The sequence below is a fragment of the Herpailurus yagouaroundi genome, unplaced genomic scaffold (assembly GCF_014898765.1).
Source record: "Herpailurus yagouaroundi ecotype Mexico unplaced genomic scaffold, PumYag 202, whole genome shotgun sequence".
Lineage (NCBI taxonomy): Eukaryota > Metazoa > Chordata > Mammalia > Carnivora > Felidae > Herpailurus > Herpailurus yagouaroundi.
The window spans coordinates 2,144,120-2,170,966 of NW_024412433.1; the positions used below are offsets into that span (position 1 = coordinate 2,144,120).

The 26,847-nt window shown below is 61.5% G+C and overlaps 1 protein-coding gene across 5 annotated transcripts in view; it reads left to right on the forward strand.

Moving 5' to 3' along the window:
* The window catches only part of HDAC4 (histone deacetylase 4), a 255,760-nt gene that overhangs the window by 214,557 nt on the left and 14,356 nt on the right, over positions 1–26,847 (forward strand). For all 5 annotated transcript variants that reach the window (XM_040450477.1, XM_040450473.1, XM_040450474.1 and 2 more), the window contains 8 exons: positions 5,304–5,350; positions 9,025–9,132; positions 11,006–11,061; positions 12,807–12,894; positions 15,162–15,281; positions 16,058–16,155; positions 24,585–24,703; positions 26,177–26,310. In XM_040450477.1, the coding sequence (XP_040306411.1) occupies positions 5,304–5,350; positions 9,025–9,132; positions 11,006–11,061; positions 12,807–12,894; positions 15,162–15,281; positions 16,058–16,155; positions 24,585–24,703; positions 26,177–26,310 (770 nt within the window). The remainder of the gene's footprint in view (positions 1–5,303; positions 5,351–9,024; positions 9,133–11,005; positions 11,062–12,806; positions 12,895–15,161; positions 15,282–16,057; positions 16,156–24,584; positions 24,704–26,176; positions 26,311–26,847) is intronic.

Below are 26,847 nucleotides of genomic sequence, written 5' to 3' on the forward strand. Positions count from 1 at the left end.
AAAGAGAGCTACCACGTCCACGTAACGTGGACAAGTGCAGCCAGCATGGAGGAGACCCAGAACGCTCAAGCCGCATCAGACAGTAGAGAGTCCCAGGCTGGAGGGGCGGTGGGCTCCATCCCCTAGGAAGCAGAGCAGAACAGGGGCAGGACCTGGACAACAGGGAGAAGAATGAGAAAGTCCAGGGAGCGTTCCTGCCGTGCAGAAGCTTCCGGGGAAAGTGCGAAAAAGGGAGGAGAGCATCATAAAGCAATCACGGGCGAGCCACGGCTGCCCGGACCCTCTGAGGGGTGGCAGGGACAGTGTTGGAACGGTGGGAACAAGGGGACATGAGGAGGTGCGTGAGATTCCAGGGCGAGCGCCCCACGACATGGGTGCCGCCTCGCCGGTTCCGGGCAGAGACCTTCCCCACCTGCAGCCGTGGCCGAGCCAGGAAGGGCGAGGAGGAGCTGAGCGGAGGCCTTTGCAGACACCCTTTCTCCAGGAGGACACGCAGAGCGAGGTCGAGGGGCCACTGCCCCTGCCTTGTCCGCTCCGGCTGCTGTAACCAGGCACCACAGACAGAGGCCAGAGTCTGTCGCTTACAGGCCGGCAGCGGGAGGGCCGGGATCGAGATGCCACACGGCGGGCGCAGGCTCTTTCAAATCACAGGTCTCGCTGCCTCCTCCCTGGGGTCCGAGGGGAGGGAGCCTGGCAGGGTTTTCCAAAGGCACTGACCACGCCCACCAACGCGCAACCCCGCGTGACGTGACTGCCTCGAGCCCCGCTTGTAACACCGCCCCCCTGGGCGTCAGGGTCCCGTTGTGTGAGTCTAGTCACAGAAACCAGCCCCCAGTGGGATTTGCTCCCCACGTGGAAGCATCCAGAACACCCTGGAGCAGTGTGGCTGAGGGCTTGTGCCAGCGTCTTGTTGGGCTCCCTCCTGCCCTGCTCCCCAGACCTTGCTGCCGGTGCTGGCTGGGGGCTCGCTTCTCCCACCCGGAGGGGGAGCCGGGGCCTGGTGGGCTCAGAACGACACCAGAGCTGCTTGTCCTTCTGGCCACATGGTGGGTCTGGTCCACGGCCCGGCCAGGTGCTCTGACTGCCGGGAGCTCTGCTCCCCAAGACCCCCTGGGAACCCCAAGAGAGCTGGCGCCAGATGTGCCCCAGAGACCCTCCCACCCCAGCCTGTTCTGTCACAAGAGCCATCACCCCGCAGAGGGACTTCTGTTCTCTGTTTACACAGCAGGGCTCGTCCTTGCTACTCAAGTCGGTTTTTCAAAGCCCAGCCGTCGTGGCTTAGGGTACGCTGTAGGAGGTGACACCGTAAGATGTGTGGGGACAGTTGGCCAAAACGGGAGGGAGGTTCCCCAGCTCCCTGTGGAGAAGGGCGTGCTGTGTGCTCTGTCCCTCAGTCGCGGGGTGTTCGTGTGTGGACTGCAGTGTGCCCAGGGCCCCGGTCCCGGTGGTCATGGAGTGGAACTCGGGCAGAGGGTGGAGGTCTGAGCCGCTAGCTCCAAGGGCAGGACTGCAGGTGCAGGAGGACAGGTTGCTGGTGGAGGGCTTGGGGACCGGCGGGGCGAGAAAAGGTGGGAACCCGGGCAGAGCATGTCCAGAGAGGGGAGCTTCAGAAAGGAGCCTTCCAGGATGCGGACAGTGGGGAGGTGGCCAGGGGCCTCAGGGACGAGCTGAGCAAGGAGGCTGCGTGAAAAAAGGCCAATGCGGCGCGACAGGCAGGGCGGCACCTCGGCTGCCTGGAGCATCTCCAGTACGGGAGAGGATCCTGTGGGCCCCGTCGGTGCCACCGAGGCACAGCACCAGTAAAGCCCCAACCTCACGGTCCCTGGGGCCGGCTGGACGGCCCCACAGTGGACGGCAGTGTCTACTCTGTCCCAGGCGAGCGCACTGAATGGCCCCCGCGGCTGTCCCCACTCTTAGCAGGGGGCTCGTCCCAGCTCAGCCCCTGCTCCCTTGCCTGCTGCCAGAGGCCCGTGTCAGCTGAGCCGCCACCAAGGGGCCTTTTGCACTTGTGTGTTGTCTTCTGACCGTGAAGTTGGGCGGGGAGAGGCGGGCCCGGACGCTCCAGCAGGGGAACCGGCCAGGTCTGGGAGCTAGTTTCACACTCGGTTTAGGACGGATGGTGAAGGAGAGATGCGGCGTATGCGGGGTCTTCAGGGAGGAGGGCCTGGAGCTCTCCTAGTGGCTGGCCCTGCAGCGGTGCCTCCTGGGCCCGGGTCCGTGTGGGGTTGCCCCTCCTCACTCAGGCCCCCGAAGCCCCCGTCCTGTTTGCGTCGTCCTCACACCTGCTCCTCCCCCGCCACGATGCAGCCGTCCGAGTGAGCTCCGTGTGTCTTTTGTGGTGGCAGAGCCTGTGTCGGCAGCGCGTGAGCGTGTGTGCGTGGGGGATGCCGGCGAGGCCCTAAATCGTCGCTTCCTTTTGCTTCCCCGCTACATGCTGTTTCAAAACCCATTCCCATCGCTCCGGGGACACCTAACCGGCTACCTTCTCTCCGTTTGGGATCCGTTTTGAGAGTCCCAGTGATTGTGCTGGTAACCAGGCATCCTGTCGTCAGTCTGACTGTTCCAGACCTAGTACAGTTGGCCGTTATCTTGTTGCTAACAGAACCCTGATCGGGCACGTGAACACCACCGTGTGAGTTCCCTCCCTCTTCAAAGCGAGTCTTCTAAGCCGTGTGCGAGAAGACCCGCGTGGGCGCTGAGGTGCAGGGCCGCTCGGCTCGGCCGACGCGCACCGTGGACGCTGAGGGGTGTGGGTCTCGGCCTTCTGACGGCCGGCCCCTGGAAAGGGAGCCTGGTCGGATGGCCGCGTGGCGCCTGGCAGCGCTCGGGAGGGGTGAGACCCCGTGTGGGGAGCAGCGGTGCCTTCCCCACGCCCGCGGGCCCACCAGCCCACCTCTCAGCAGCTGCGCTGATTGGAAAAGCAAGGTGGCCCTTCGCGCATCCGCGCCCGCTCCTCCCGGACGTTTGTGGCCTTGCCGAGGTGATGGTGGCCCCGGACCACGGGAGGCCCGAGTGAGCCACAGGCGAGGAGGTGGCTGGGGACAAGTGAAATTGAGCTGTGCTGAGAGCCGGCCACGGTTCCTTGGGAGCTGTTTCCGGAACCGCTTTCCTGTCCAGAAGCACATGCTTAGCGCCCACCCAGGAATGCATGAGGATCCTACCTTTTCTTTCTATTTCGGTCTTTGGTTGCTGGCTAACGAGCAAAGTCACAATATTTAGGTGATTTATGCTTTTAACGTACAGTATTGGCTCTGATTTCGAAAAGAGAAATCTAGTCTCTTAGCAGAGCCTCCTTCCACTTGGACTTAGGCACCAGATGTGTCCGAATGCATACACACGGGCCTGTGGATTATCTGGGAGGAAGCTCTTTAAATCCCCCACACCGTGTTCCTGTGTTAGAATCACCCATGGTGGGCAGAGAGCCCGTCATGAAGCCCCAGGGCCTATCGAGGACTCCGCACCGGTCCCAGGACTCAGTCGGTGACCTAGGCCATTAGGTGGGCCTCTTCCCGGACACGGGGCAAAGCAGGACGGCAAGAGGCCCGGCGTCCGTGCCCTCTGCTTCCCCGGGCCCGCTCCCCCAGCCCACCTGCTCCCTGCGGCGGCTCCCTGCAGAGGGTCCCTCACGGTGCAGGCCGGGCAAGCCCCTCGGGAGCCACCCTCCCCTGCCCTGCACGTCCTGCCTGGCCCCCCACCCACTCACACATCTGTGTGTTCCTGGCTGTGGGCCGGCCGCGGGCACGAGGAAAGGCAGGCAGACGCGTCCCCACCCTCACAGGGCAAACCATCAGAGTATGTGGCGGCGGGAGCCGCGGATCCAGGCAGTGGCAGTCAGCAAGACGTGGCACGAGGAGAGCAGGCGGGGCGCAGGGAGAGGCCGGTCTGAGGTCGGGACCCCGCGGCCAGGCATTTCAGAGGTGGGAGGGGACAGGTGTCTGTAGGGTGCGCCGTGGCCCCGGGTGAATGTGAGCGTCGTGTGTCACGTGAGCAGCAGGAGGGTGCAGGCCGGGGCTGGCCCGTGACGTGGCCCCCGGTGGCTCGGTGCCTAGTGTGGTCCACGCCGGGAGTCGGGATGAGGTGGGCACGGACGGGGCCAGAGTCCGGCCCGGGCCTGTGGTCCCAGTGGTATGGCTCACGGGCATCTAGAGCAGGAGCCAGTGTTCTGGGGCAGGCAGAAGGGGGGAGGGGCTCCCCGCAGTGGGCGCAGCCCTGCCACGTCCAAACAGGAGGCCAGGGGTGCCTGGTCGGCCCAGTTAAGCGTCCGACTCAGGGTTTCTGCTCGGGTCAGGAAGTCACGGTTCCTAAGTGTGAGCCGCATGTCGGGCTCTGTGCTGGGCACGGAGTCTGCTTGAAATTCTCTCTCGCCCTCTCCTCTCTTCCTCTCTCAATCTCTCTCTCACTCTCTCTCTCTCTCTCTACCCCTCTCCCTCCCTCTCTCAAAAAAAAAGAGGAGTCCGAAGCTGGCCTAAGGAACCCGCCAGGGGAGGCCTAGGGGCCACCGGGGCAGGGCGCATACGGGAGCAGCGGGCACCCCAGAGCAGGTCTCCTGGGCCACCTCCCCAGGCACGCGGCCACATGGAGCCCTAGGGGGGCAGGTGCTCTCTGTCCTTTGTGACAGGGGAGTCGTAGGCTGGTTGCCAGCCAGCGCTGGATCACCCTGAGGAAGACAGTCCTCGTCTTTGTCACCAGGGCTCAGGCCCGAGCCCCGTGGGAGAGGGGACTTGCCCCGGTGCCACTGGCCGGGGAGGGCCTTCCGGGTGGCCAGCTCCGCTCCGCGTGGTTTCCTAGCTGTGTCCGTGTTTATAAGTGGGGAGGGGGTGTCGTATTCACATCCCCCCGGGATGCTCCACGTGATTCCGGGCCCTTCTCTGTCCCTTGTTTGTAGCCGGGGGGCAGGTGGTGCTGCCGGAGCCACGAACCTGGGAGGATGAGGGCCGGCGGGGGGTCCGGGTCAGGTTGCTAAACAGCGAGAAGTTCTTGGGACACCGCCTTTCGGCTCGTCCTGTGCACGGTGCGCCGGCTCAGGCTGGAAGGAGAGCCCGCCTCTCGGTGCGACCCCCAGAGGGGTGACCGTTGCCTCGGGGAGGGGGAGGTCTGTCCACGGGGACTGTCCCCCAGCAGCCACACGGTGATGCCGAGGTACCTGTGACGCCAGCGGGCCCCTCGGAGTGTGGCTGTGTTGTGCGCCTTCGGCAAGTGCCAGCGCCCCTGGGCTCCCCGTTCCCGGAGCCCGCGCCACGCTCCCTGTAGGCGGGGCGCCTGTGACCTTGCCCTCCTGACCTTGACTGTCCTTCTCCCCGCAGGCTCGCTAACCTCCGTGTTTGTCAGGCTGCCCTGCGGTGGTGTCGGGGTAAGTACTTCTTTAATGTGTAAATAATGTCCTGCTTGCTCTCGGGCCCCAGTGGCCGCAGAAACCGCTGCCCTGTTTTCCGCAGAGTGGATAATTGCTGCCAGGTGTTTTCCGTAAACAGGGTCTGGCGGGTGGGGCCGCCCCCCCCCCCCCCCGGGCCCTCCCCCCCCCCACCCCCCCCACCCGTGTGGCTTCAAAGGCCCGGGGCCTGGGAGCATTTGTAGGCTGGAGTCGGGCACCTTCCTCCGGGAAGGCCGTCTGGCACGCAGGCGCGCCGTGGGGAACAGGTCGGTCTCGCCTCCCAGCCTGCGGAGGAACAGCCTGTCTCGGCTCAGGTTGCGGTGGATCAGGGGTGTGTGCGATCGCTGTATCCGACCGCCAGCCGGGGGCCCCGGGGAACCTCTGAAGGCCGTTGTGTTGGGGAGGTGGGGGGGGGGGGGCTGCTGCTTTTCTGTGAGCGATAACGCCCTCAGGCCGGCCTGCTCAGGAGAGCCAGCGTCCCTCACGATTTCTGGTCTGGACGTCCACCCTGCCCGCGGCGCGGTGAAGGTCAGGTGTCCACGGCCAGCACTTCTTGTTAACGGGGAGAGGCCCCCATCCCAGCCCCTGGCTCCCGTCGCCCTGGATGACAGAGGGGTGGGGGGGGGCGAGAGCGGAGCCCGGGGCTGCTGGCCATCGAGGTCGCGTAGCCCGTGAAATAGCGCAGTCGGCCGCGGAGGGAAGGGGCCGGCAGGACACCGCGGACAACAAAGCCGCTTCGGCGGAGGCCGCGCAGGGGCAGAGTGCGAGCCTAATTACAGATCGCAGGGTGAAGCCCCAGGTCTGGATTCTGTTATGGAAATGAAACAAAATTGTTTTCTTCCTGAGTCTTTACAAAACTCGCTGCTTTGAAAATTATCCCGTCAGAAAGAGAATAAACGGCATTTACTCATACCACCACCAAGGCCCCTAGAGTTATTTTATTTTATATTGTAAGTAGGCTGCAATCTCTTAATTCGGGGCAAATTTTTGGCCAGACTTGAAAAGGCTTGGATTCGGCTGCCCTGCAGCCAGCGCGCTGTGCGAGGCAGGATTTGTAATTTGCAAAAGGGAGAGAGAGCTCAAGTCGGGCCTGGGGCCTGGAGCCAGGCAGCCCCCGCCGAGGGTGCATCCAGATCTGAGCCCCTGCAGACCAAGCAGCACCCACCTTCACATCCGGGCATGAGAGCGCTGAACTGGGTAGAGGAAGCCTGGGGACTCACTGGTAGAAGGCGTGAACCGTAGGGTCTTTCGGGGATGGCTGTCTTTCGAGGCCTCTCCATAATCCCCGCTCCCAGGAGGGTGGAGAAGCACTTTGCGTGTGTGGGCTCGGCGTCACTGGTGGGGTCTCGGGCGAGCCAAGCAGACCCCGGGAGCCTAAGTGTGGGTGGGAGTGTGCGTGTTCTGGGTGCTGACGCAGGTGAGGAGGGGCCTCTCCGCTTCTCCTGAAAGTTATTCTGAATTAACATTTAGGGTGTGGGATGGTGTTTTCAAGTTGTTTGCAGACCCCTTTTCCCTTAACTGTGCTGAAAAGAGAGTTTGAAGTCAGTGGAAGCTTCTTTCAAACCAAATGAAAGGATCCGCTGCTTTGCTCACCTCCTGATCTTTTCCATCTCCCCCTTAAGGGGACGTGGTGTGGGTGAATCCCCCTCCCTGCTGGCCCTGTGGCCCCCTCGCTGGCCCGGGCGCCCCGAGCAACGTGGCTCCCCAAGGGCCGTGGTGTGCCCGGCACCGGCCGCCTCCGGTACATCCCTTCTGAATCTCTGCAGGAAGTGTCCTCCAAGTTTTCCTCTGCTGGAAGAAACGTAGCAGCCCATTTGCACTTTGGTTCCTCGTTCGAGCTCCTGCAGTGGCAATGGCCCTCCTGCCCCGCCCTCCCTGGGGCTCTTGCCCCTGGAACTCAGGGCCGGAAGGCAGCCATCCCAGGCTGGCCCAGCAGTGGCAACCTGGGACTCCGTCCTTCCCTCTGGACAAGACATCCCAGGGCTTCCGCCCTGGGGTCACACACGCAGACCCGTCAGAGCACGTACCGGGCTGGTTCCCTGGGCTCAGAACCCAAAATCCTCACGTTTTGAGGAGAAGTAACCTGAGTGGTTTTGCGTAAACTGCCTTTGGTCCTCGGGGGCAGCATGCGCGCCAGCCTGCCCTGGACACCCTCGTCCTCCCTCCCGGGAGGCTCAGCAGCAGTGGTGGGATGCCCCTGCCACTCGCCCGAGGACCATCCCCGTCGACTGTAATGAATCGGTTCTGCAGCTGACGTAGGTTGGCCCGGGCCAGCTCTGTTTGAAAAGCTGCTTCCGTGACTAGCGGGACGGTATCGTTTACAACAGAAGCCGCTCTTTGAAAGTCGAATATTAATGCCGTGCAGAGTCGGCAAAGTGCAGAGCATTCTTTTGACATTTGGAAACTGTTTAAAGAACACAGAGGTTTGCTCACTGCAGAGAATAGCCGTCCTCCGGAAATGGCTTGAACCCCTCATAAATGTATTTTCAGTCATCTCGCTTTGAAGACGAAGCTTCACGAGTTCATTGCGGGAAATGCAACCCCTGCATAACGGTCGGTGTCTTGGCCAGGCGGGCAGGAGCCCAGCTGCGCCCGGACGGACCTGGGCAGGCCCCGACGGGGCTGTGTCACCTCTGCGTGTCGCTGTGTGGGTGGCCTCGGTCTCTGGAGTCCCAGAGCGTTCAGCGCTCGGAGGGGCTGATTTGTTGGGGGGGGGGGGCTCTCAAATGGACTTCGCAGGCACCATGCTGCAGGTAACGGGCTTGTGACTGCACTGCTCCTCCGAACCTTCACCGGGCGGGGTGTGCCCCAGGAAGGGCACATGAGCCCTACGTGTGCGCGGCCGAGGCTCCGGTCGCCCCGCCGCAGATGGCGGCTCGGGGGCCCTTGGCCTGGCACCCGGGGTGGGGAGGGGGGCTGTGTGCTCCATCTTGGGGCTCCGATCCCGCCCAGGCCCCCACAAGGTGACTTCCGGAACTGGCCGCTCCAATTTCTTGGTCGTCTTCAATGCCCACATCAGCCAGACACGTTGGACGTGTGTCTCCGCAAACAAACAAGCCAGGACGCAGACGGGAATTACCTGACCACGTTTTCCCGTGCGGGGTGCGCGGCCCTCCAGGAGGTCCCTCGCGGGCTGGCTCCTCCCTTCCCACCCCGCGCTCCCATCAGACACGCGGAGTGGCTCATTCTCTTCAGCACAAAGTGAAGTCAGACTCTGGAGGGACCTCTCGTTCCGGTTTTTCTTAGGTTTCGTTTTGCTGTTAGCATTGCTCACCTGCCATGAAACCAAACAGGAACAGAGCTCGGTGCGCGAGACGCCCCTGCTCTGAGCCTCGTGTACATCGGGGCACTGGAGGAAAGCAGGGGCACCTCGGGTAGGGGTAGAGGTGCGCACGTCCCATTCGTGCTGCGTTTATGGTTCTTTTCCCGTTCGGTATTTTCTGCCGTATCTTAAAAAAAAAAAAAAAGGTGAGGCCGAATGTGAGCTGGGTGTGTCCTATAATCGGTAAAAGAGAAGCGAGCAGCCCGTACTGGGATTTTGCAGGGAGAGCCCCCAGACTCCACAAGCCCCCAGCTGCACGGCCCCCACAAGAGTCGGGGGGCGGGAGTGACAGGCCGAGACACGCCTCACCGCAGGGCCCTTGTCTCCACAGGTGGACAGCGACACCATATGGAACGAGGTGCACTCGTCGGGCGCGGCCCGCCTGGCCGTGGGCTGCGTGGTGGAGCTGGTCTTCAAGGTGGCCACGGGGGAGCTGAAGGTCAGTGGGGACCCTGCAGAAACCGGCCTGGAGGAAGGCTGCCAGAGGCTTTCCAGGGTGGGGGTGGGAGGACGGCCCCCGGTGGGTCCCTCTAGACAAGGAGGCGGTGACTGGGGGAGGGTGGCTCCTGTCCAGGGGCGAGGGTGGGCCCTGTCCCGTGGGTCCCCACTCATCGACGGGAGCACCTCCGGCCTGGGTGAAAGTGCGTGGTGGCACAGCAGCTCTCGAAGCTTCGGTCTCGGGAGCACCTTACACTCCCGACACCTTTGAAGAACTCTGAGAGCTTTTGTGTATGAGCTGTGTCATCACCCCGACCATACGAGAGATTCAAGCGGGATTTTCAAAACTGCTTATTAACTTGAAAATAGCAGCAACGCCTGTCTTAGTGGATCGGGTGGTCTCAGACCTGCTCCTGCACGAGACTGTGGCCCCACAAGACGTGGGCGTGCGAGAGGGGACAGTGTTCGCATAGCTTTCTCAGACAGCGGTGCAGATTCCTCCTTGATGCTCCACTGCGGTTCCGTACGTGGAAGTTTCTGGAAGATGAGTTGCAGTGCAGAACCTGATCGGTAGCAGTGGGATCCTCTCCTTGGCATGGAACCCACTGGTCTGTTGCAGGTTGGACAGGGCACCCGACCCAGTGCGGCTCACTTGGAAGTCCTGGCTTATGAGTTAGGCAGACACCTTCCAGAATGTCGACACAGTTTGTTGCATAGTATTTAAAACATCACTGATTTTCGAAGCCGTTACTCTGGGCGCCCATCTCCTCGGGAAGGTCATCTGAGCGCAGGCAGGAGCTGGCCGTGGGCTTCTCAGATGACGCTACGGTCTCACCCTGCACCCACTTCCCCGTCCTTCCCTTTTGTTCTCTCAACGGGAGAACTTTCACGAAGTCAATACGTTTGATCCCGGCATCACACGTCCTCGGGCAGAGCTGCTGTCCCCTCGAGCCTGCTGGAGAAAACGGGCGGAGGGCCTATACGTCCCTGGCATTGCCGGCTCCCGTGGCACCAGCCGCCTGCCTCCCTTGCCCTGGCACCGTGGTGATGGAGTCTTAGGATGGGGGCATGGAGACCCCCAAGGGGGTGCCGCCTGTGCTCGGAACCGGGTGCGGGGCCCGCGCGTAGGACAGTGTTGAGAGTGCGCAAAGCGGGGGCTCCCTTGTGAGCGCGTCCCTCCCCGAGCTGGTCCTGCAGCAGGCCCCGTCACCAATGGTCAGTCCGCCCCGGGGGTCAGTTCGCCCCGGGGGCTGTTCCCAGCCTGACCACACAGCTCCCCGCGGGCCATACAAGAGGTGCCCGTGCACGTCATTTTCCGTGGCTGCTGAGCAGTGTATTATGGTTCTGTAAAGCACACGTGACTTACGGGTCCCGGGGGAGGGGGGCACCCTGTAGCCTCTGAGCTGTTTCCGCTGAGTAAATGGGTCACTTATTTTCTGCAGCACCCGTGCCCCCTGGATCTGCATCCTTCACGTTCAGCCCAAACTGGGGCAGGAGCCCCTTGCGCTCTGTCTGCACCCAGGGTTCCCATCAGGTGGCTTCTTGGGGATACTGGTCACGAACAGAGGGGGACCCAGGGTGCCCTGCCCACTCCTACCCAGATCCCAGAGCTGAGCAACTCCAGGCCTTCTCGTGGGGGAGCCGTTGAAGGTCAAAGGTCAGGGGTGAAGTCACCTTTCATCCTAGTAACCATGACAACCAGTAGACCTCCTTAAGAGCAGGACCAGACGTCTGCCCCGTATCCTGTCCCACGGCTGTGTGCCCAGCTGTGCTGTGACTCTGTGTCCTCGTGTGTGGTCTGGGCTCATCTTCTCACTAACGTGAAACCCGTCTTTCCTCCCTGTTTGTCCCCACCTGTCTGGTGCCGTGTGCAGAACGGCTTTGCCGTGGTCCGCCCCCCAGGACACCACGCGGAGGAGAGCACGCCCATGTAAGTAGGCGCGCGGCCGTTCCGGGCAGGGGCTGCCGGTTTCCGGTTCCTCTCATGGGAGGGCTGGGCTGCACTGGAGTGAAAATGGGGCCCCAGCTGGCACAGCTCCAGAGCCGTACAGGTGACCTTCACCCACCAGCTGTGGCGAGGTGGTGGCCTGAACCGGAGGGGGCAAGGAGAGGAACCTGCAGACATCTCTAGACATCTTCAGTCTTGTACAAAATTGGCTGTGGACTTAACCTGCACCAGAATGAGTTCATGTGGTGCTTCATTGTTCTAGAACATTCCATCCAGACCCCTCAGGTCATCTCACGTGTGGCCTTTTAGCTGACCTGCTTGTGGTTTGATACCAATGAGACTGACGTTTCAAGGTCGTGACCACAAGGGCCAGCTAGGTCTGGACTCCGTTTGGGGCTAGGGGTGCCTCTGACCATGCACACATCTGAGGCGCTGGCCGAGGTAGCGGGCGTGGCACGCAGATTGCCCCAGGTTTACCTGGGAGAGTCGGTGGCAGGTAGGGACGGACCCACCTGGGGCAGAGTCACGGGGACCGGACCCTGGGCCTCACCAGTCGTGTACCGAGTGCCTTGGTGCCTGGGGGTGGGTTCGCCGTGATGCCATCTCGTGGGATGTGGGAGGGAAGGGCCCTGACGCCGCTGGTGTCAGTGGAGGTAAGAGAGGGGACGTCCGGGCTGTGCCCCAAAGAGCAGGGTGGGTCAGACAGCACAGCGGGGACCGTGCAGACGGAGCACGGCTGGGAAGCCGGGAAGCGCGGGGAGGCGGAGGCAGACCCTGTCTTCAGGAGCAGCTAGAACAGGCTGAGGAGCCGCAGGCCAAACCCACGCTCGTGAAGGAGCCTGGGGTCTGGCAGACAGGCGAGGGGGAGCCCCGTGTCCTCTAAATCTGGAAGCGAGGGCATCAGACCGCGGTCTGAGAGGGAATCTCCTTCCCGCAGTGCAGGGAGCGCGGCCTCACCTGAGCAGCCCTGTGGCCTGGGACGCCATGACCCAGAACGCTCCGTGGCATTTGGGAGCAAGATCCGCCTTCCCCTGGAGGCCCTGTTGTGATTGGGGTCTAAGTGGTTGGGTGTCCTGAAGTGTACGAGCCGCGTGGGCTGGAAGGAAACGGGCAGCAGCGTGCTGGGTGGGCTCCCGCGGGTGTTCGCACGAGCCGTGGGTCGGGTCCCGGGCCCGGAGGAGCCCGCCAGGGGAGGGCTTACAGGTGGCTGGCCCGGATTCCAGAAACGGACCCCCCTGGGTTTCCCCACCTTTGTGGAGATTTAGGTCAGGGGGCAGATGTGGAGAGTTTCAGTTTTACTTGAATTGGTTTGCTTTCTCACCCTCCTGAAGACTCTCAGGGTCAGTCAGTCACGGGATCGATTCTTGTGTCGTCGTCGCATGTCTGAGAACGTGACAGATGTGCAGTAAGCAAGTAACCTTTGTGACCTCTGGGCCTGTGCGCCGTAGGGCCCCTGCAGAGGCCGGCCCGTGCGCGTTCTGCGAGGTTCTGGGGCGAGGAGGCGGGGTGTTGGTACATCGAGGGAGGGGTGCCCCACCCCGGGGCACCTCGGTCCGCGTGCGGGAGACCCGTGGGGGTCCGTCTGTGCCTCCGCGGCGTCAGTTAACAGAGCCGTGAGTTCACCAGACCCTCTTCAAATCTCACAGGGCTCTAGATGGTTCTGTCGCGTCTTGCGTAAAGGCGGATGAGAACCCGTGTTTCCTCTCCGTGTCTCCTCTCATCTGCAGGGGGTTCTGCTACTTTAATTCCGTAGCCATCGCAGCCAAGCTTCTCCAGCAACGGCTGGACGTGAGCAAGACCCTCATCGTGGACTGGGTAAGTGGGACCCCTTCCCCGAGAGGGGCTGGGGGCCGTGCGCCCCCCTGCTTCCCCGAGCAGACAGCATCCTGTGTGCGTTTCTGCCTCCTTGACCTTGCATTTGGGGACCTTAACTTCCTGGAAGCTACCTCAGAGACGCAGGAAGTAAAAGCTCAGACTTGCTCCGAGTCCGTTTTACAGGTGCCCTCTGCCCGTCCTGCCAGTAGCCGGTTCCTGAAATGTCTAGAGCTGTGCCCGTGACTGAGGGCAGCAGCCGGAAGAACTCGTGGAGAGGAGGGTTCAGGGGGGCGGTGCTGGCCTCGACCTCACGCGTCCCCCGCAGGGCCTGGGCCAGGCCCTCCCACGGCCAGATGCGGCATGTGCGTGTCAGACCCTCCTGACGGGAACTGGGTGATGACGCCCGTGTAGCCGCTGCCCTGTTTTCCTGCCGGGCCTGCCGCCTCCCCCCGGCCCCACTGCCTGGGGGGTAAACTGCGGTGTAAGAGCTGTGGGTCGCGGCTGAGCTCCAAAAGCAGTTACGCGAATGCTTGTCCCGGGGATGGTCGTGGACGGTGCTTACTTTTTAATTCTCCTTCATTCTGTTTGGCATTTATGATTGATTTTATAAAATTTTTAAGGGAGAAGAAAAGCAGATAGATACCCAGGGGGGATGATCCTTTGTGCCGCGGACTCCTTCCCAGTTTGGGAAAAGAAACACCAAACCCCAGCCCGGCAGAAACCGGCAGGCTCTCAGGGGCCGGGCACTGGCCAGGGGCGCGTAGATGGCAGAGGCCGTGCTTAGCGTGCTCGGGTCCTCGTCCCCGTGTCCCCATGAGCCCGGCCTCCACTCCTCCCAGAGGATTAGTTAGGGGTGCTGCCGAGGTGTTAAGTGTGGAGCGGTGCGTGACCACGTGGCTAACATCCCCTCGGTCCACGACGCAGGCGTGGCCAGGACGTGGGGGGAAGTCTATGGTTGTAGGGCTGCTGACCCCGGGTGTGCGCCCCCACGGGAAAGGGCACACGCGCGTGCAGGGCTGCGTCAGGTGCGGAAGGTTCCCGTCCCCGCAGCCTTGGTGCACGTCTGCTCAGCTGTGGTGGCTTTCTGGTTGATGGGATCAGGTGTCTGTCCTGCCACATCTCTTCTGGTGAGCACAGATAGCTTTTACGTTTTTTTTTAATATACTTTTTTTAATGTTTATTTTTGAGAGACAGACAGAGACAGCGTATGAGCAGGGGAGGGGCAGACGGGGGGGGGGGGGGGGAGACAGAATCCGAAGCGGGCTCCGGGCTCCGAGCCGTCAGCACAGAGCCCGACGCGGGGCTCGAACCCACGAGCAGTGAGATCATGACCTGAGCCGAAGTCAGACGCTCAAGCGACCGAGCCACCCAAGCCCTCCTCACAGACAACTGTTATAAATAACAAAGATACCAAGCAGTTCCCAGGCTTTAAAATCACTGACTTGCCCACAGCTTCTCACATGTGTGAAGCCGGCTGCCCATCCTGGTGGCCCTCTCCAGTCCTGACCCGGGCCGTGCATGGCCTCAGGCCTGGTAGGAAGCCTGGCTGCCCTGCCCCACTTTTGTGCTTTTAACACGCAGGCATCGTGATCAGAAGCGGTTTGGGCCTGGGTGGCTCAGTCAGTTAAGCATCCGGCTCTTAGTTTCGGCTGAAGTCATGACCTCGTGGTTTCGTGGGTTTGAGCCCCACACCGGGCTCTGTACTGACAGCACAGAGCCTACTTGGGATTCTCCCTCTCTCCCTCCCTCTGCCCCTCCCCCTTCATGCTGTCTCTTTCTCAAAAGAAAGAAAGAAAGTTAAAAAAAATTTTTTTAATATAAATAAAAATTAAAAAAAAAAAAAAAAAGCAGTTTGTTGTTCGAGCCTGGGGCCCGGGACCCCCGTGCTGTGTGCACCTGTCCCTCCCGGCCCCACGGGACGGCCTCCTGCTGTACCCCAGTATCCGGCACAGAGCTGACACCTCACACGTGCTCGAAGGGGAACGGCTGCAGTCCGCTCCCTTCTCACAGACGTGGCAGTGGCCGGACGGTTTTGTCTGGGAAACCGTGGCCTCTGGGTGGGGCTGAAGCACCGGCCTCTTCCCCCTTGCCGGAAGCTGCACCGTGGCACGGTGCCGAGGGCGAGGGAGGCAGACGAGGACACAGCCTGGGGCTCTACTTTCTGTCCCTGGGCCCCGCTCCCTCAGGGCCCTGCGCCGGCGCCCGGCCACGCTGGGAGCCCAGAGGCGTCCCGCTAGCGCTGGGTCCTCTGCTCCCTGCTCTCCCAGGACGTGCACCACGGAAATGGAACCCAGCAGGCCTTCTACAACGATCCCAACGTCCTCTATATCTCCCTTCACCGCTATGACGATGGCAACTTCTTCCCGGGCAGTGGGGCGCCAGACGAGGTGAGCAGGGGCCACCCACCCGCTCGTGTGCCGGGCCGCTCTGCAGGTGAGAGGGCAAGTGCGCGCAGCCCCTGCACACGCACAAGCTAGGCCTCCCTGCTCGCGTTCATCCCAGCGACGGCAGGCAGGCGTGGGTCGAATTCCATCACATGCCCACGGGGGCTTTATCTGGCCTGCGGTTCCAGTGACAGGCTGGCCATCACGTCTGGCTCCAACGTAGGCAGATGTGAGAGAGCCCGGGCACCCTTCTTCCTGCCCATTCCTCTCGTCCGTCCGTTGGGCAGGGCACTGTGCTGTCCCTCAGCTGTCCAGGGCCACACGGGAGGGGGGATTGGCGGCTCACGGGCTCCTTCACGGCGCCCGAGCCCCCAGCAGAGCCTGCCCTCGCCCTGAACACAGAGGCCCTGACACCCGGGGGAGAAGTTTAATCGGACTCCGGGCCTTATTTCCTGGAAGGAGGTAGGGAAGGATAGCCTCCTGTGCTCGCATTTCTGTGCCTCCGTTGGTGTCTATGCCGCAGAGCCACAGGCCTTCAGACACTGCTGGGCCGTGGCCAAGGGAGAAGGGCGGCCCCACACCCCTCCAGGCACAGGTGGCCGAGAGCCCTCTACCCGTTGTTGGGTCCTCGTGTCAGGGGCCCTGGGAGCACATGCTGGGGAGCACAGGACTCAGGCTTTGCTGCCGGGCCACTGAGCCAAGAGCCCCAGGCCTGTGACGCTGGGGCCAGGTGCCCTCCAGTTGAGGGCCTGTGACACGAGCTTCTCTCTCCCACTCAGGTGGGCACAGGCCCAGGTGTGGGCTTCAACGTCAACATGGCTTTCACTGGCGGCCTCGATCCCCCCATGGGAGACGCGGAGTATTTGGCGGCCTTCAGGTAAGTGTCCCTTCTTGTCCCACGGGGCACTTGTCAGACAATTGGAGGTTCCACACCAGTGTCCCCAGCTCTTGCTCGGTTTTACTGATGTCCTTGGACCTTCCTCTTTCTACACACACACACACACACACACACACACACACACACCCCGAGGCCCCTCTCTGGTAGGCCCCTCCCCCGGCATCCCTAGGGGCCCCGCACAGGGGGGCATTTCTGTAGCAGCCTTTTCTCTTAGTTGGTTCTCAGAGCCTCAGCTGGAGTCTGAGACTGTCTTGTCACCTCTGTTCGGCAGCGGGTCCGTCTTGGGCTTTAAGGGAGACACGGGAACCCTTCTGGGTTTTGACACTAAGGAAGTGACTGAGGCCCGGGTGAGGACTTCAGTGCGGGGCTCAGAAAGGTGGATGCTTGCTTCGGAAAGATTTCATGATCTCCCAGCTGTCCTTCCAGTGAAGTCCTTGTGGGACAATGAGAGGCAGGAATCCGTGTCCCGCCTTCCCTGCTGCGGTTCTGGGGAGGTGCGTGGCCGCCGTCTGCCCCGCTAGGACAGAGCTGTGCGACGGTTCCTTTAAACAGAGTGTTTGCTTTTGTCATGAAGTGGTGATTTCTCCTTTGATCTGGGCCAGGTTGAAGTAGTTCCTGCGACCAAACACAGACCCTCAGCAACGTGGGCTTTCTGCCGCTTGTTTTAAGTGGCGGCCTCTCCCTTCTCCCCAGAATGTGGGGCTCTGGGGCCCCAGGGCCCCGTGAGGAGAAGGGTGCTGCTCAGCGTGCTAGGTCTCTCGGTCGTCGTTAGAAAACACTGTCGGTGCGCTGGGAATTGGAGCCCCGTGAAGTTTCCTCCCTGCCTGTTTCTCGAATTCCCTGCTCTCCTTCTGCCATAAATCTAAAGCACACGTGTGTACGCATGATGCCTGTGTCTCTGTGGACATGCGTGTGCATGTATCCACGTGCACAGGGCTGTGAGCGTGTAGGCACGTGTGCAGGTGCGAGAGCGTGTGCATGTGTGTCTCTGGCGGGGGTGGCTCTGTAGGAGGACACGTCTCTACACGTTCTGCCGTAGCATCCGCCGTGTGCTCCGGGGGGCCCCGCGGGGGCCACGGGACCCCTCGCGCTCGTCTCCGAACACAGTTCTGCTCCCCAGACTCGGAACGGTTGTTGGCTCTGGCACGATGCATCGCTGTGTGGATAGAAGCTCCTTCCCAGCTGCTCGTGGTTCACGGAAGTAACGGCTCAAATTTGGTTAAGTCGAGGCAGCAGGTTAGCTTCTCCAGCAACGAAGTTGGTTTTTACAGTCGCGTCCGTCACCTCCCCAGCTGGTTTCTCTGCCCTGATTTCCCCGAGTCACTTTTTCCTTTAATCTCATTGACTTAATTTTGATGTGTCTTCCTACCCCTCATCAGATATAATGGAATTTTGACAATCGCGTGCCTAATTTAAGGGAGAGGGACTCCCCCGGCGGGTACGGGATCTGGCAGTTTGCCCGTGTGCCTGGTTAAGAATCCACGGCACGAAATCCGAGCCCGTGCAGCACCCGCAGCGGGGGCCTCGCTGCCGTCCGCGGAACGCCTGTGCCACCTTGTCACCCCTCGGCCCGAGAACCAGCCCTCTCGGAAGGCCGCTTGGAAAGTAAAGTGTCCGGGCACCTGCCGTGAGGACCGTTGGTTGGCTGGGGACCCCAGGGCACGCCGCGGGCAGAGGGCGGCGCTGTGCTCGGCTGGGCTGGCCACAGCAGTGGGGGCAGCTCTGTACTTCACGTCACCCCTGCTTTCGGTCGGGCTTCAGCCTCACTGGGTGCTCTGGGTGCTCTGGTCCCGCGACGGGGACGCCCAGCACCGGGAGGTGGCCCTCCGGCCGCGGGCGACCCCCCTCCCCCAGCCGCCCGCCTGGGGCCAGCCTTTAAGATGAACCTTTCTCTCCGAGTTGCTGTTGACATTGTGTTTTAATCTTCTGCCAAGCGCGTACATGATGATACCTTATCAAATGAACTTTTTAAAGCTTAAATAGCCTCTTTGAAAACGAAAATTGTTTCAGGGTTTTTTGGGTTTTTTTTTTTTTTTTTTTTTTTTTTTTATTGATTTCAATGGAAAGTAGCACTTTGAAGTTTACAATTTATGGTTCCCTGGGCATCGATCGGCTAGGGGAAGAAGGGTCAGGATCCGTCTTCCCCTTTCTTCTGTGCGTCTCCCCCTTTCGGGGGGCCCCTGGGGACAATGCGGGCCTTAGAGGCAGCACCTTGTTACTCAGACCCACGGCCTGCCACATTGCGTTTCAGGAGATCAAGCCTGGGATGAAGAGATAAGAAAATTGCCCCTAATGAAATCCAGAGGTGGCGGCACTTTCTCCTGGGGCTCAGACTTGAGGACAAAAGGCAACCCTAATTCAAACCAGCCCGTGCCAGACGGGCTTTGAAGTGCAGAAGCAGGGGCGAAGGCCCCGTGCATGGAGAGGATGCGCTCTCCTTCCCCTCCCCTACCTGCCATCCGGTGTCAGCGCTCGGGAAGCGAAACTGGGATTACGTGTGCTTGTAGATCACAGCTTTGCTTTAAATGTGCTTTTATAAAGCGTATCAGAGATGTCAGTGAAACTGGATATTTTGAAGTGGTAACTTTAATCTTTTAACGAGTCGCGACTTGCCTTTAAATTGAGCCACTGGATAGATTCACGTCCTTTTCGCCAACCTTTCAAGCGTGACCCAAAGACGGAGGCTCTCGGAGGTTATGTTACTTCATAAGCTGTTTTGTGGGAGTTTGTTTCTTTTTCTTCCTAACGAAAAATTCTTTACAAAATCGTTTTTAATTTTTATTTATTGCTGTGAAACGTGCTTGGCACTTCCCGTGTCAGCCATGGGGGCGAGCACAGCTCGGAGGCACCCACCGCGTGGGTCTGTCCACAGAGGCTCTAAGAGTCCAGGCCTCATTGTTGTGAAGACGTTGGATCCAAACCCCCGGACCTCGTTTGCTAGAGGCAGTGATGGCCCTGGGAGGGCGTCCACACCCCTTCCCGTGTGGAAACTTTCCCGGAGGACGTTCCGTGGTGACTTAGAAGCGGAACGTGGCAGGTCACGTTGAGCCAGCCCTGGTGCCTGCCCTCAAGGGCGGAGCATAACCGGGACAGCAGGGCCCCTAGGCTGTGGGGCTCGCAGGCAGGTGCAGTGACAGCCGTACTTGGGCACCTGCTCACAGGGGCATCCCTGCGGGAGCACACCTCCCAACACAGACCTGCCTGTGTCGGGGGCCGCCTCTGGGGGGCCGGGACCATGGCCCCATTGGTCAAGCGTGTCAAGGGCTCTGACCAGGTGACCAACACGGCGGGTCTGTGTGTTCCACGGCTGTGCTGCGGGAGCCCCGACGAGGACTCGGCCGCAGAGCGGTCAGCTCATACTTGTGGCTCGGAGCCGGGTGCCGGGGTGAAGCCAGAGTCCTGCCCAGAGCGAGGCGGGAACCCGGGAGAGAGCACAAGGGTACTGAGCCAGAGACCGAGGTTGGCTTTGCGGCAGGAAGAGGGGGCAGCTGGGAGAGGCCTGGGCCGCGGTGCCTGAGGGGACGGAACTGTCATGCGCGGCCCGGCAGAGACCTGCTCCTCAGGCCGGCTGTGGGTCTGTGTGGCGTCCTCAGCAGCCCCACCGCCTCTGCTGCTCGTGCCCAGGGGTGCCCCGTGCTGGGGAGTTGCAGGGGAGCGCTGAGATGGGTGGAGGCGGCCAAGAGTGCAGGCCCGGGGACAGGCCCCAGGAAAGGAGCAGGACAGAGCTGGGAGCACATCGGGATGGGACATAGAGCTGGGAGCCTGTCCGTCGGGGTGGACCAGCCATGGGGAGCACGTCGGAGCAGGGCAGCCTCGGGGAGCGTGTCAGGACAGAGCTGGGAGCACGTCAGGGCCCGACAGCCTTGCGGAGCCCGAGCACAACTGGAGACGACGGTGGCAGTGGGGCCGTGGGCAGCGAGGGACGGGTACCGTGTTGGCAAGACCCTGGATGGTGAGGGGTGTAGAGAAGCCGGCAGAGCTGGGTGCCCCACTTTGCAAATGACAGCCAGACAGGAGCAGCAGGGAGGGGCAGGGCTCAGAGCAAGGTGACCTCCCCGCCCTCTGAGAAGGCAGCAGGGGGAGTAGAGGGACATCCCTACCTCCTGAGGGCAGAGTCTGGGTTAAGAGAGCACAGAGAGCCTGGAAGTGGGTGGGGTTGTAGAGCTGGGGGTGTAGAGGAGACGGGGGCGGGTGAGGGCCCGGCCTCAGTGCCCAGCTTTGCCCTACCCACCCACTCACTCCTGCTGGCCGCGGTGCCTGTGGAGTGGAAGGAGCAGGACGCGGCCATGGACGTGACCGTCAGGGACAGCCAGGCCAGAGCCCGTGGTTCCCGTTGTTACTGTTGCTCTGACCCTGACTCCCAGCAGTGTTCGAATACTGGATGGGCAGGCACTCCAGCCGCGTTCCGGGTGACCTTGGTGAAAATGACAGATCTCGGTGGCTCTCAAAACACGGAGCTCTGACGCCCCGAAGCCCCAGAGGCCAGGCCCAGCGTGCAGGTTTTGGCAAATCCAGATGTCAGAGCAGACACGCCAGCCCTCACGGCAAGGATGTGCACAGCATCCAACAGTAGGAATTTTCAATTATCAAAATGCCATGGCTGTTAAAATCGTGTCATCAGACACCCAGGGCACCGAGCTCCCGTGAAACCGGTTCGGGCGATTCAGCAACAGCTGTTGTGTGTCCGTCAGGCGGCTCCCGCTCAGGTCAACTCTGGCTGCAGACCTTTAACTACGGGACCGAACCCAAAATACGCGACGAGGACAGAGCAGAAGGCGTTGTCGCGAGAGCCCTCGGGTGCCACGTGACAGGGGAGGTGTGTGGGCCGGTGGCGTGGACCAGGCTCCTGGGGCACATGGAGGCCACCCCCCAGCTCCCCAGGTGCTCTCGGGCACAGGTGGGCACGGCCCCTGGAGGCAGCGCCACTGGCCCGAGGCTCGTGACCACCGCGAGTTTGGTGGGTTTTGCGTGGGGCCCTGGTTGGGGGACAAACCAGAAAGGCCATTTCCTGCCAGAAGCAGGAACCAAGGGCAGAATCGGTTACTGCACGTGGACTCCCCTGTGGGGTTTGCAGGTGGCAACTTTGCATGCCTTGCGTGACCAGACGTCCCGGGGTGGCTTACGAGGAACGTTTCTGCTGGGTGTGAGTGCCCCATAAGTCCGCCTGGCTGTCGCTCCCACAAGGCAGCCGGGACTGGGAGCGAGCGTCCCCCGTGGTAGCAGACAGAGTTCACGCCACCCCACCACGCCAGCTTGCGCCTATCCTGGGCACGCAGCCGTCCTCTGCGGAGATCCGCGGTGCGGACACGGACAGACGTGTGCGCCAGCTGGCGGGCGCAGAGTGGCCGGTGAGCCTCAGGCTTGAGGGAGGGCGCAGGCCTTGGCCCTGCCGAGGCCTCGGGAAGGGAGCGGGCGGCGTCCCAGGGCCTCCCGTGGGGCTGCGCTCGGGGCGAGCGTGCAGCGAAGCGCCAGGCTCTGTCACTCAGCACTGCTCAGACCATCTGAGCTCCAGCCCCCAGGGCCAGGCCATGCCGAGGGGGCTCTGGGGCCATGGGACCCGGCGGTGTGGCTCCTGAGAACCGGGTGCCCTCTGCTCTCCCGCAGTAAGGGGCGCACCAGTCACGGGCACGTGCCCATCTCTTCTCTGGGAGACCCGCCTCCTCCCGCGTCTAAGCAGACGGTGGGGAGCGTGCGGCTCTGGAAAGCTCCCCCCTCACCCCTCTGCCTTCACGTTGCCCTGAGGAATGTCCACGGTGGCCCCACAGGAGCGCTCACCTGAAAGTGATGATTTGACAGAAGGCCTGCAATAAATATCGACATCTTGTTTTCAGAGACCAAGTTGCTTGTTAAAATTTCATTCTAGAAATGAAACCTGAGGCCAGATTCCCATTTTCTTTGCAACACCGTGAAACATAGATGTTTCGCACGGGGGTGGGTCCTGGATGGGATGATGACGTGGGGGTTCTAGAAGGCCGATGGGACCGTCAGGAGGGCACATTCAGCTCCTTTCCTAGAGGCCAGGAAGCAGAGTCCCATGGAGCGGAAGTGACCTCTCCCAGGGCCTACCTACCGAAGACCGGCCTGGAGAACCACCGTGCGCCCGCCTGGCACTCACCACGTCTGGTTTTCGTGGCTTTGGCAGGTGATTGAGATCACAACCTGCGGGGCTCCAAAGCTGGAAGTAAAGCGAGAGTGTGTGCTCGTACATCAGCTGCCCACGCTTGCGCGTGGCCGATGGGCCTGTGCCCCCCACACCCACACAGACGCGTGGGGTCAGCCTGTTTCGCGTCTTGTTTTTCACTGGCTTTTCAGTGATGCCACACAGCCAGCCAGCGTGGGCGCCGGGCGCTCTCTTGGTATTCACTTCCTCCCGTGCTGTTTTTGTTAACTTTGTGGCGGGGGGATTAGGAACAAAATAGCTCAGCAGTCCTTCAGAGCAGAGAACGAGGCCCACAACACGCGCTGGCTTCAAAACGGCTGCTGGAGCCCTTTGTGAACGAGCCGGCATCTACAGAAAACGTCCGTGGTTCTCATCGCCAAGATGAGCCAGGCACGTGGCTGAGACTGTTCTGCCTGAAGACAAAGTTTAGCGAAAGCCGCTGGCAGGCAGGTGTCGATCGGCCTGGGGCCGCCGAGAGCCACCGCGGGCGACCCGGGTCCTCAGAGGGGACCGTCCTGTGCGGGCGGGAAGGCGGAGTGCGTCCCTGGTTGTGACGTGGACACGGGACGAGCACCGGGACCTCCTCGCCTCCGGCCTCCGTGGCAGGGCGCCGAACCCCAGCTGTGGCGCGTGTGCTGAAGCGGACGGTTTGTTTAAAGACTGCGGTTTGCACGTTGCATTCACAGAATCTGAGGGCTTGTGCTGCAGCGTCCCGGTGGGCACAGAGAAAGGTGCTCAAATCCAGGGCTGGTGCCTGACGTGATCAGAGGGAAGCCCGGAGGCTCCTCCCGCGTCACAGACGCTCTCCTCTCGGACGGGCTCACTCGCTGGGTCTTTGGGCACCGGCCCGTGCGCGTCTGGCGGGTCTTAACCTCGTGCGCTGGGGTTTTCGTCACTTCCGCTGCCTGAGGTCAGAGGGACGTCTCAATGCGATCACGTCCGAGAGTTGTTCCCGAACGGAGAAGCAGTTCATTTTTGGTTCTGCTGGCCCCAGCTGGTGCCTTATGGAGTTGACTTTGCTGACTTAAGTGGCGCATTTCGTGGCAAATTTTATTTTATAACACAAAGCATGAGAGACTGGAGGCTCTCCCACCAGCCCTGCTGCCCTCTGGCCGTGGTGTTCCCACTGAGCAGGCGTGAGAAGGGCCCGGGTGGGCCTCCGGAGGCCCGTTTGACTGAGTTGAGAGTCTGACATGAGCAGTGGGGCCTGTGGGCCTTTGGAAGGTGCAGGACAGGAAGTGGCCTTTGGTGCAGCACAAATGTGGTCCGGCCTGCGCCACCCTGGGGGAACCCAGTGACGAGTTCCGCAGAGGCGCACCCAGCCTGCTCCAGTCACCCGGGCCCCTGTGTCCGCAGCACTGCCCGCCTCGCCCAGAGGGAGGAGGGAGACCCGGGAAGTCTGGTGATGGATTCAGAATCGAATAGAGCAAGCTTAAGTGACGGATGAAGTCACATAGCTTCCTGTTGGGACACGTCCTCCATTGTAGCCGGGCGGGTGTCATTAGACCATGTGCAAGTGGTGGTTTTGTGTTAAGAAGTGTTTTTTCCACTGTTCATGGGGCGTTTTCCTCATTTTCCTAATGGAACTAAACCACTGACCTCTCGGTGGGTGTTTATACCTTTAGCCCGTCTATTCTCTTAAATGTGCTTATCTGGTATCCCCGTAAAGATCCCAGGTGTCAGATTAACCCACTGACCATGTGCCTGCCGGCCATCCAGTCGCTTGTGGCTGGCGTGCAGGAGCGAGCGGGGGCCCCCTGCGGGCCAGGGCTGCTCGGGGGCTCCCTGTCCTCTCAGCCCCACAGCTGTGGGTCCCTGGTGCCGGGGGCAGTCGGTGACGGTGCCTGTCTTGAATCCGGACCACGTGAAGGGGGCATGGGGGGAACAGAGGCACCCCTACCTACAGGAGCGAGACAGGACCTACAGGGAACAGAAAATGAGGCGTGGGGAAGATCTTTAGCAGTCTGGACGGCTGGTGCTGCGGGGGTTATAGGTCCCCCAACATAATCAACCAGCCTCCTCCAGAACCCCTGTGCGGTGGCTTCCCTGGGCATTCACGTCGGGGCTTAGTGGTTCAGGCTTTGAGGGTGCTGTGAAATGAGCCGTGATCACCTTCTGGGTGCGAGTCCTCCGATCCCAGCCCCCGTGCGGAGCCCTTATTCTGCTGACCTGGGTGGGAGATGGGCCAGTCTCCTCCCGGCCGTACCCCCTCAGCTAACCCAGTGTCGCCTTCTCCTGCCCTTCGCAGAACCGTGGTCATGCCCATCGCCAGCGAGTTTGCCCCAGACGTGGTGCTCGTGTCTTCAGGCTTCGACGCCGTGGAGGGCCACCCCACGCCGCTCGGCGGCTACAACCTGTCCGCCAGATGTAAGTCGGGTCTGCAGATCGCCCAGGAACACAGTCTGGATTCTGCTGTTTTTACGGTTAGGCGTGCTCTGCATTTCAAGCCTCCGCTTTAGCAACGATAGGAGGAAACTGTCCGTGTTACATCTTCCCAAAAACGTGACCGTGCCTGCCGTCCCCGAGAACACAGGGCAAACAGTGGATGCACCGGGCGGCCCTCGCGGGGGCCGTGCCCCAGCACAGACCTCAGAGCCCTCCCTGATGCCGGCTGGGCAGAGGGCCAAGTGTAGCATCACGCCCAGCGCCCCTCTGTGCGTGGCCAGCCTGCTGCTGGCCGTGTTCTGAGCTTCTCCTCTTACAGGCTCCCCTTGGAGACCATGTGGGTTCAGGCCCAGGCCTCCGCGACAGAGCAAGGCCGGGGAACGTTTGGGTTTCCCGTTGCAGATAAAAGTTAGTTTACACTACCCTGTGGTCCGTTCGGCGTGCGATAGCGTCACGTCTAAAACCACGTATGTGCCTTAATTGGAAGTTATTTTATTGCTGGCTTTGCGGGAGTTGTGACCACCGATCGCCATGACAAACGCGACGACGATGAACAAGTTAGAAATACTGCAAAAAGTACCAAAATGTGACGCAGAGACACAGAATGAGCCAAGTGGTGCTGGAAAAACAGTGCCCACGGACCCACGGACTTGCCCGACTCAGGCTTGCCCCAGACCTTCCCTTTGTAGAAAGTGCAGTAAAGGCTGAGGCGCCTGTGGCCCTCAGGGCAGCCTCGGGGCCCCATCGCCGTTCCCGTCAGAGATGTAGCCGAGGCTCTGGGAGGTCATGGCCCAGCGTGGTCCGCTGATGGCGGCCTCTGACGGGGCCGCTGAGGGCGGCACAGCTTTTGCCAGCTTGAATAAACATCAGAACGTGCTGGTGAGGACGGTAATCACCACTACCCGTCATGCGTTTTCTCCCGGTGGGAGGGGAGGTGGGTGCAGAGGGCATGCTGTGGCTCTTGATGAAATTCAGACACGCCAGACGTGGTGTGTGAGTCCGGGAGGGGCCCGTGCCATGGCGCGTGTGCCCGTGACTGTACGTGCACACGCGTGTGCCCAGCACACCGGCCGACCAGACCCCTGCGCCTGCGCCTCTCCCTGGCCCCGAGGCTCCCAGGACACAGCCTCAGGGGCACATTCTTGGTGCCTCTTCTGTGGCCCCCGCCCGAGAACCGAGGGGCTCCTCCGGGGGCTCTTTCCTTTCCCCCAAACGAGATGATTTGCGGCATTACAAAATCAAAGCACCAAACCGTAATTCCTACTCTCGAACAGATCAAACAGAATCCCAAACCGAAATTCTTCAATGAATTTATTACAATCAGACCTGGCTTCTATTATGTGTTTCAGAGCGCCAGCCCCCTGGGTCTCTGTAACGTGATGTAATGCGTCTCTGGGTGCTTTGATCCGCGGCCCGCCCTCGCCCTCCGCTCACGCCTCCCATTTCCTGTTGCAGGTTTCGGGTACCTGACGAAGCAGCTGATGGGCCTGGCTGGCGGCCGGATTGTTCTGGCCCTGGAGGGGGGCCACGACCTCACGGCCATCTGCGACGCCTCGGAAGCATGTGTTTCTGCTTTGCTGGGCAACGAGGTAGGAGGCGCAGGGCGTCCGCGGCTGCTCTGTGCACAGGCTCGGGGCTCGGACCCTGGACCCGTGGGCTCTGGTGCATCTGTACTCAGGCCGGGGTCATGTCCGCCCCTCCCCCGCACCCCATAGCAGGACCGCTGAACACTTGCACAGTGCCCTGGTCGTGGCTGGAAGGGTGGGAGCTGAAGGGCTACCCAGAACCCTTTTCTCTGTAAAGGTGGCTTGGGATCCTGTGTTGTAAAGGTACCCGCCTCTGTGTGTGGGTTTTCTCATCTCCCCACTTCCTCCGTGGACAGTCCCTTCTCAGAGGGGTTCGAAGGTAAATTCTGGGGGCAGCGTCACCGTGCAGGTTTGCAGACTGGGGCATGGGGTCCCGGCAACACCCAGACTTGGGGCTCTGTCCCCACCCAGGCCACGGGACAAAGTCAGGGGGATGCTGGCTTGCACAGCTGAGCTCGGGGGGTCTGGACCGGAGAGGGAGCCTCTCGGGGCTCAGGGGAGAGTGTCCCCGGGAGCACTGTATCCCAGGCAATGCTGGGC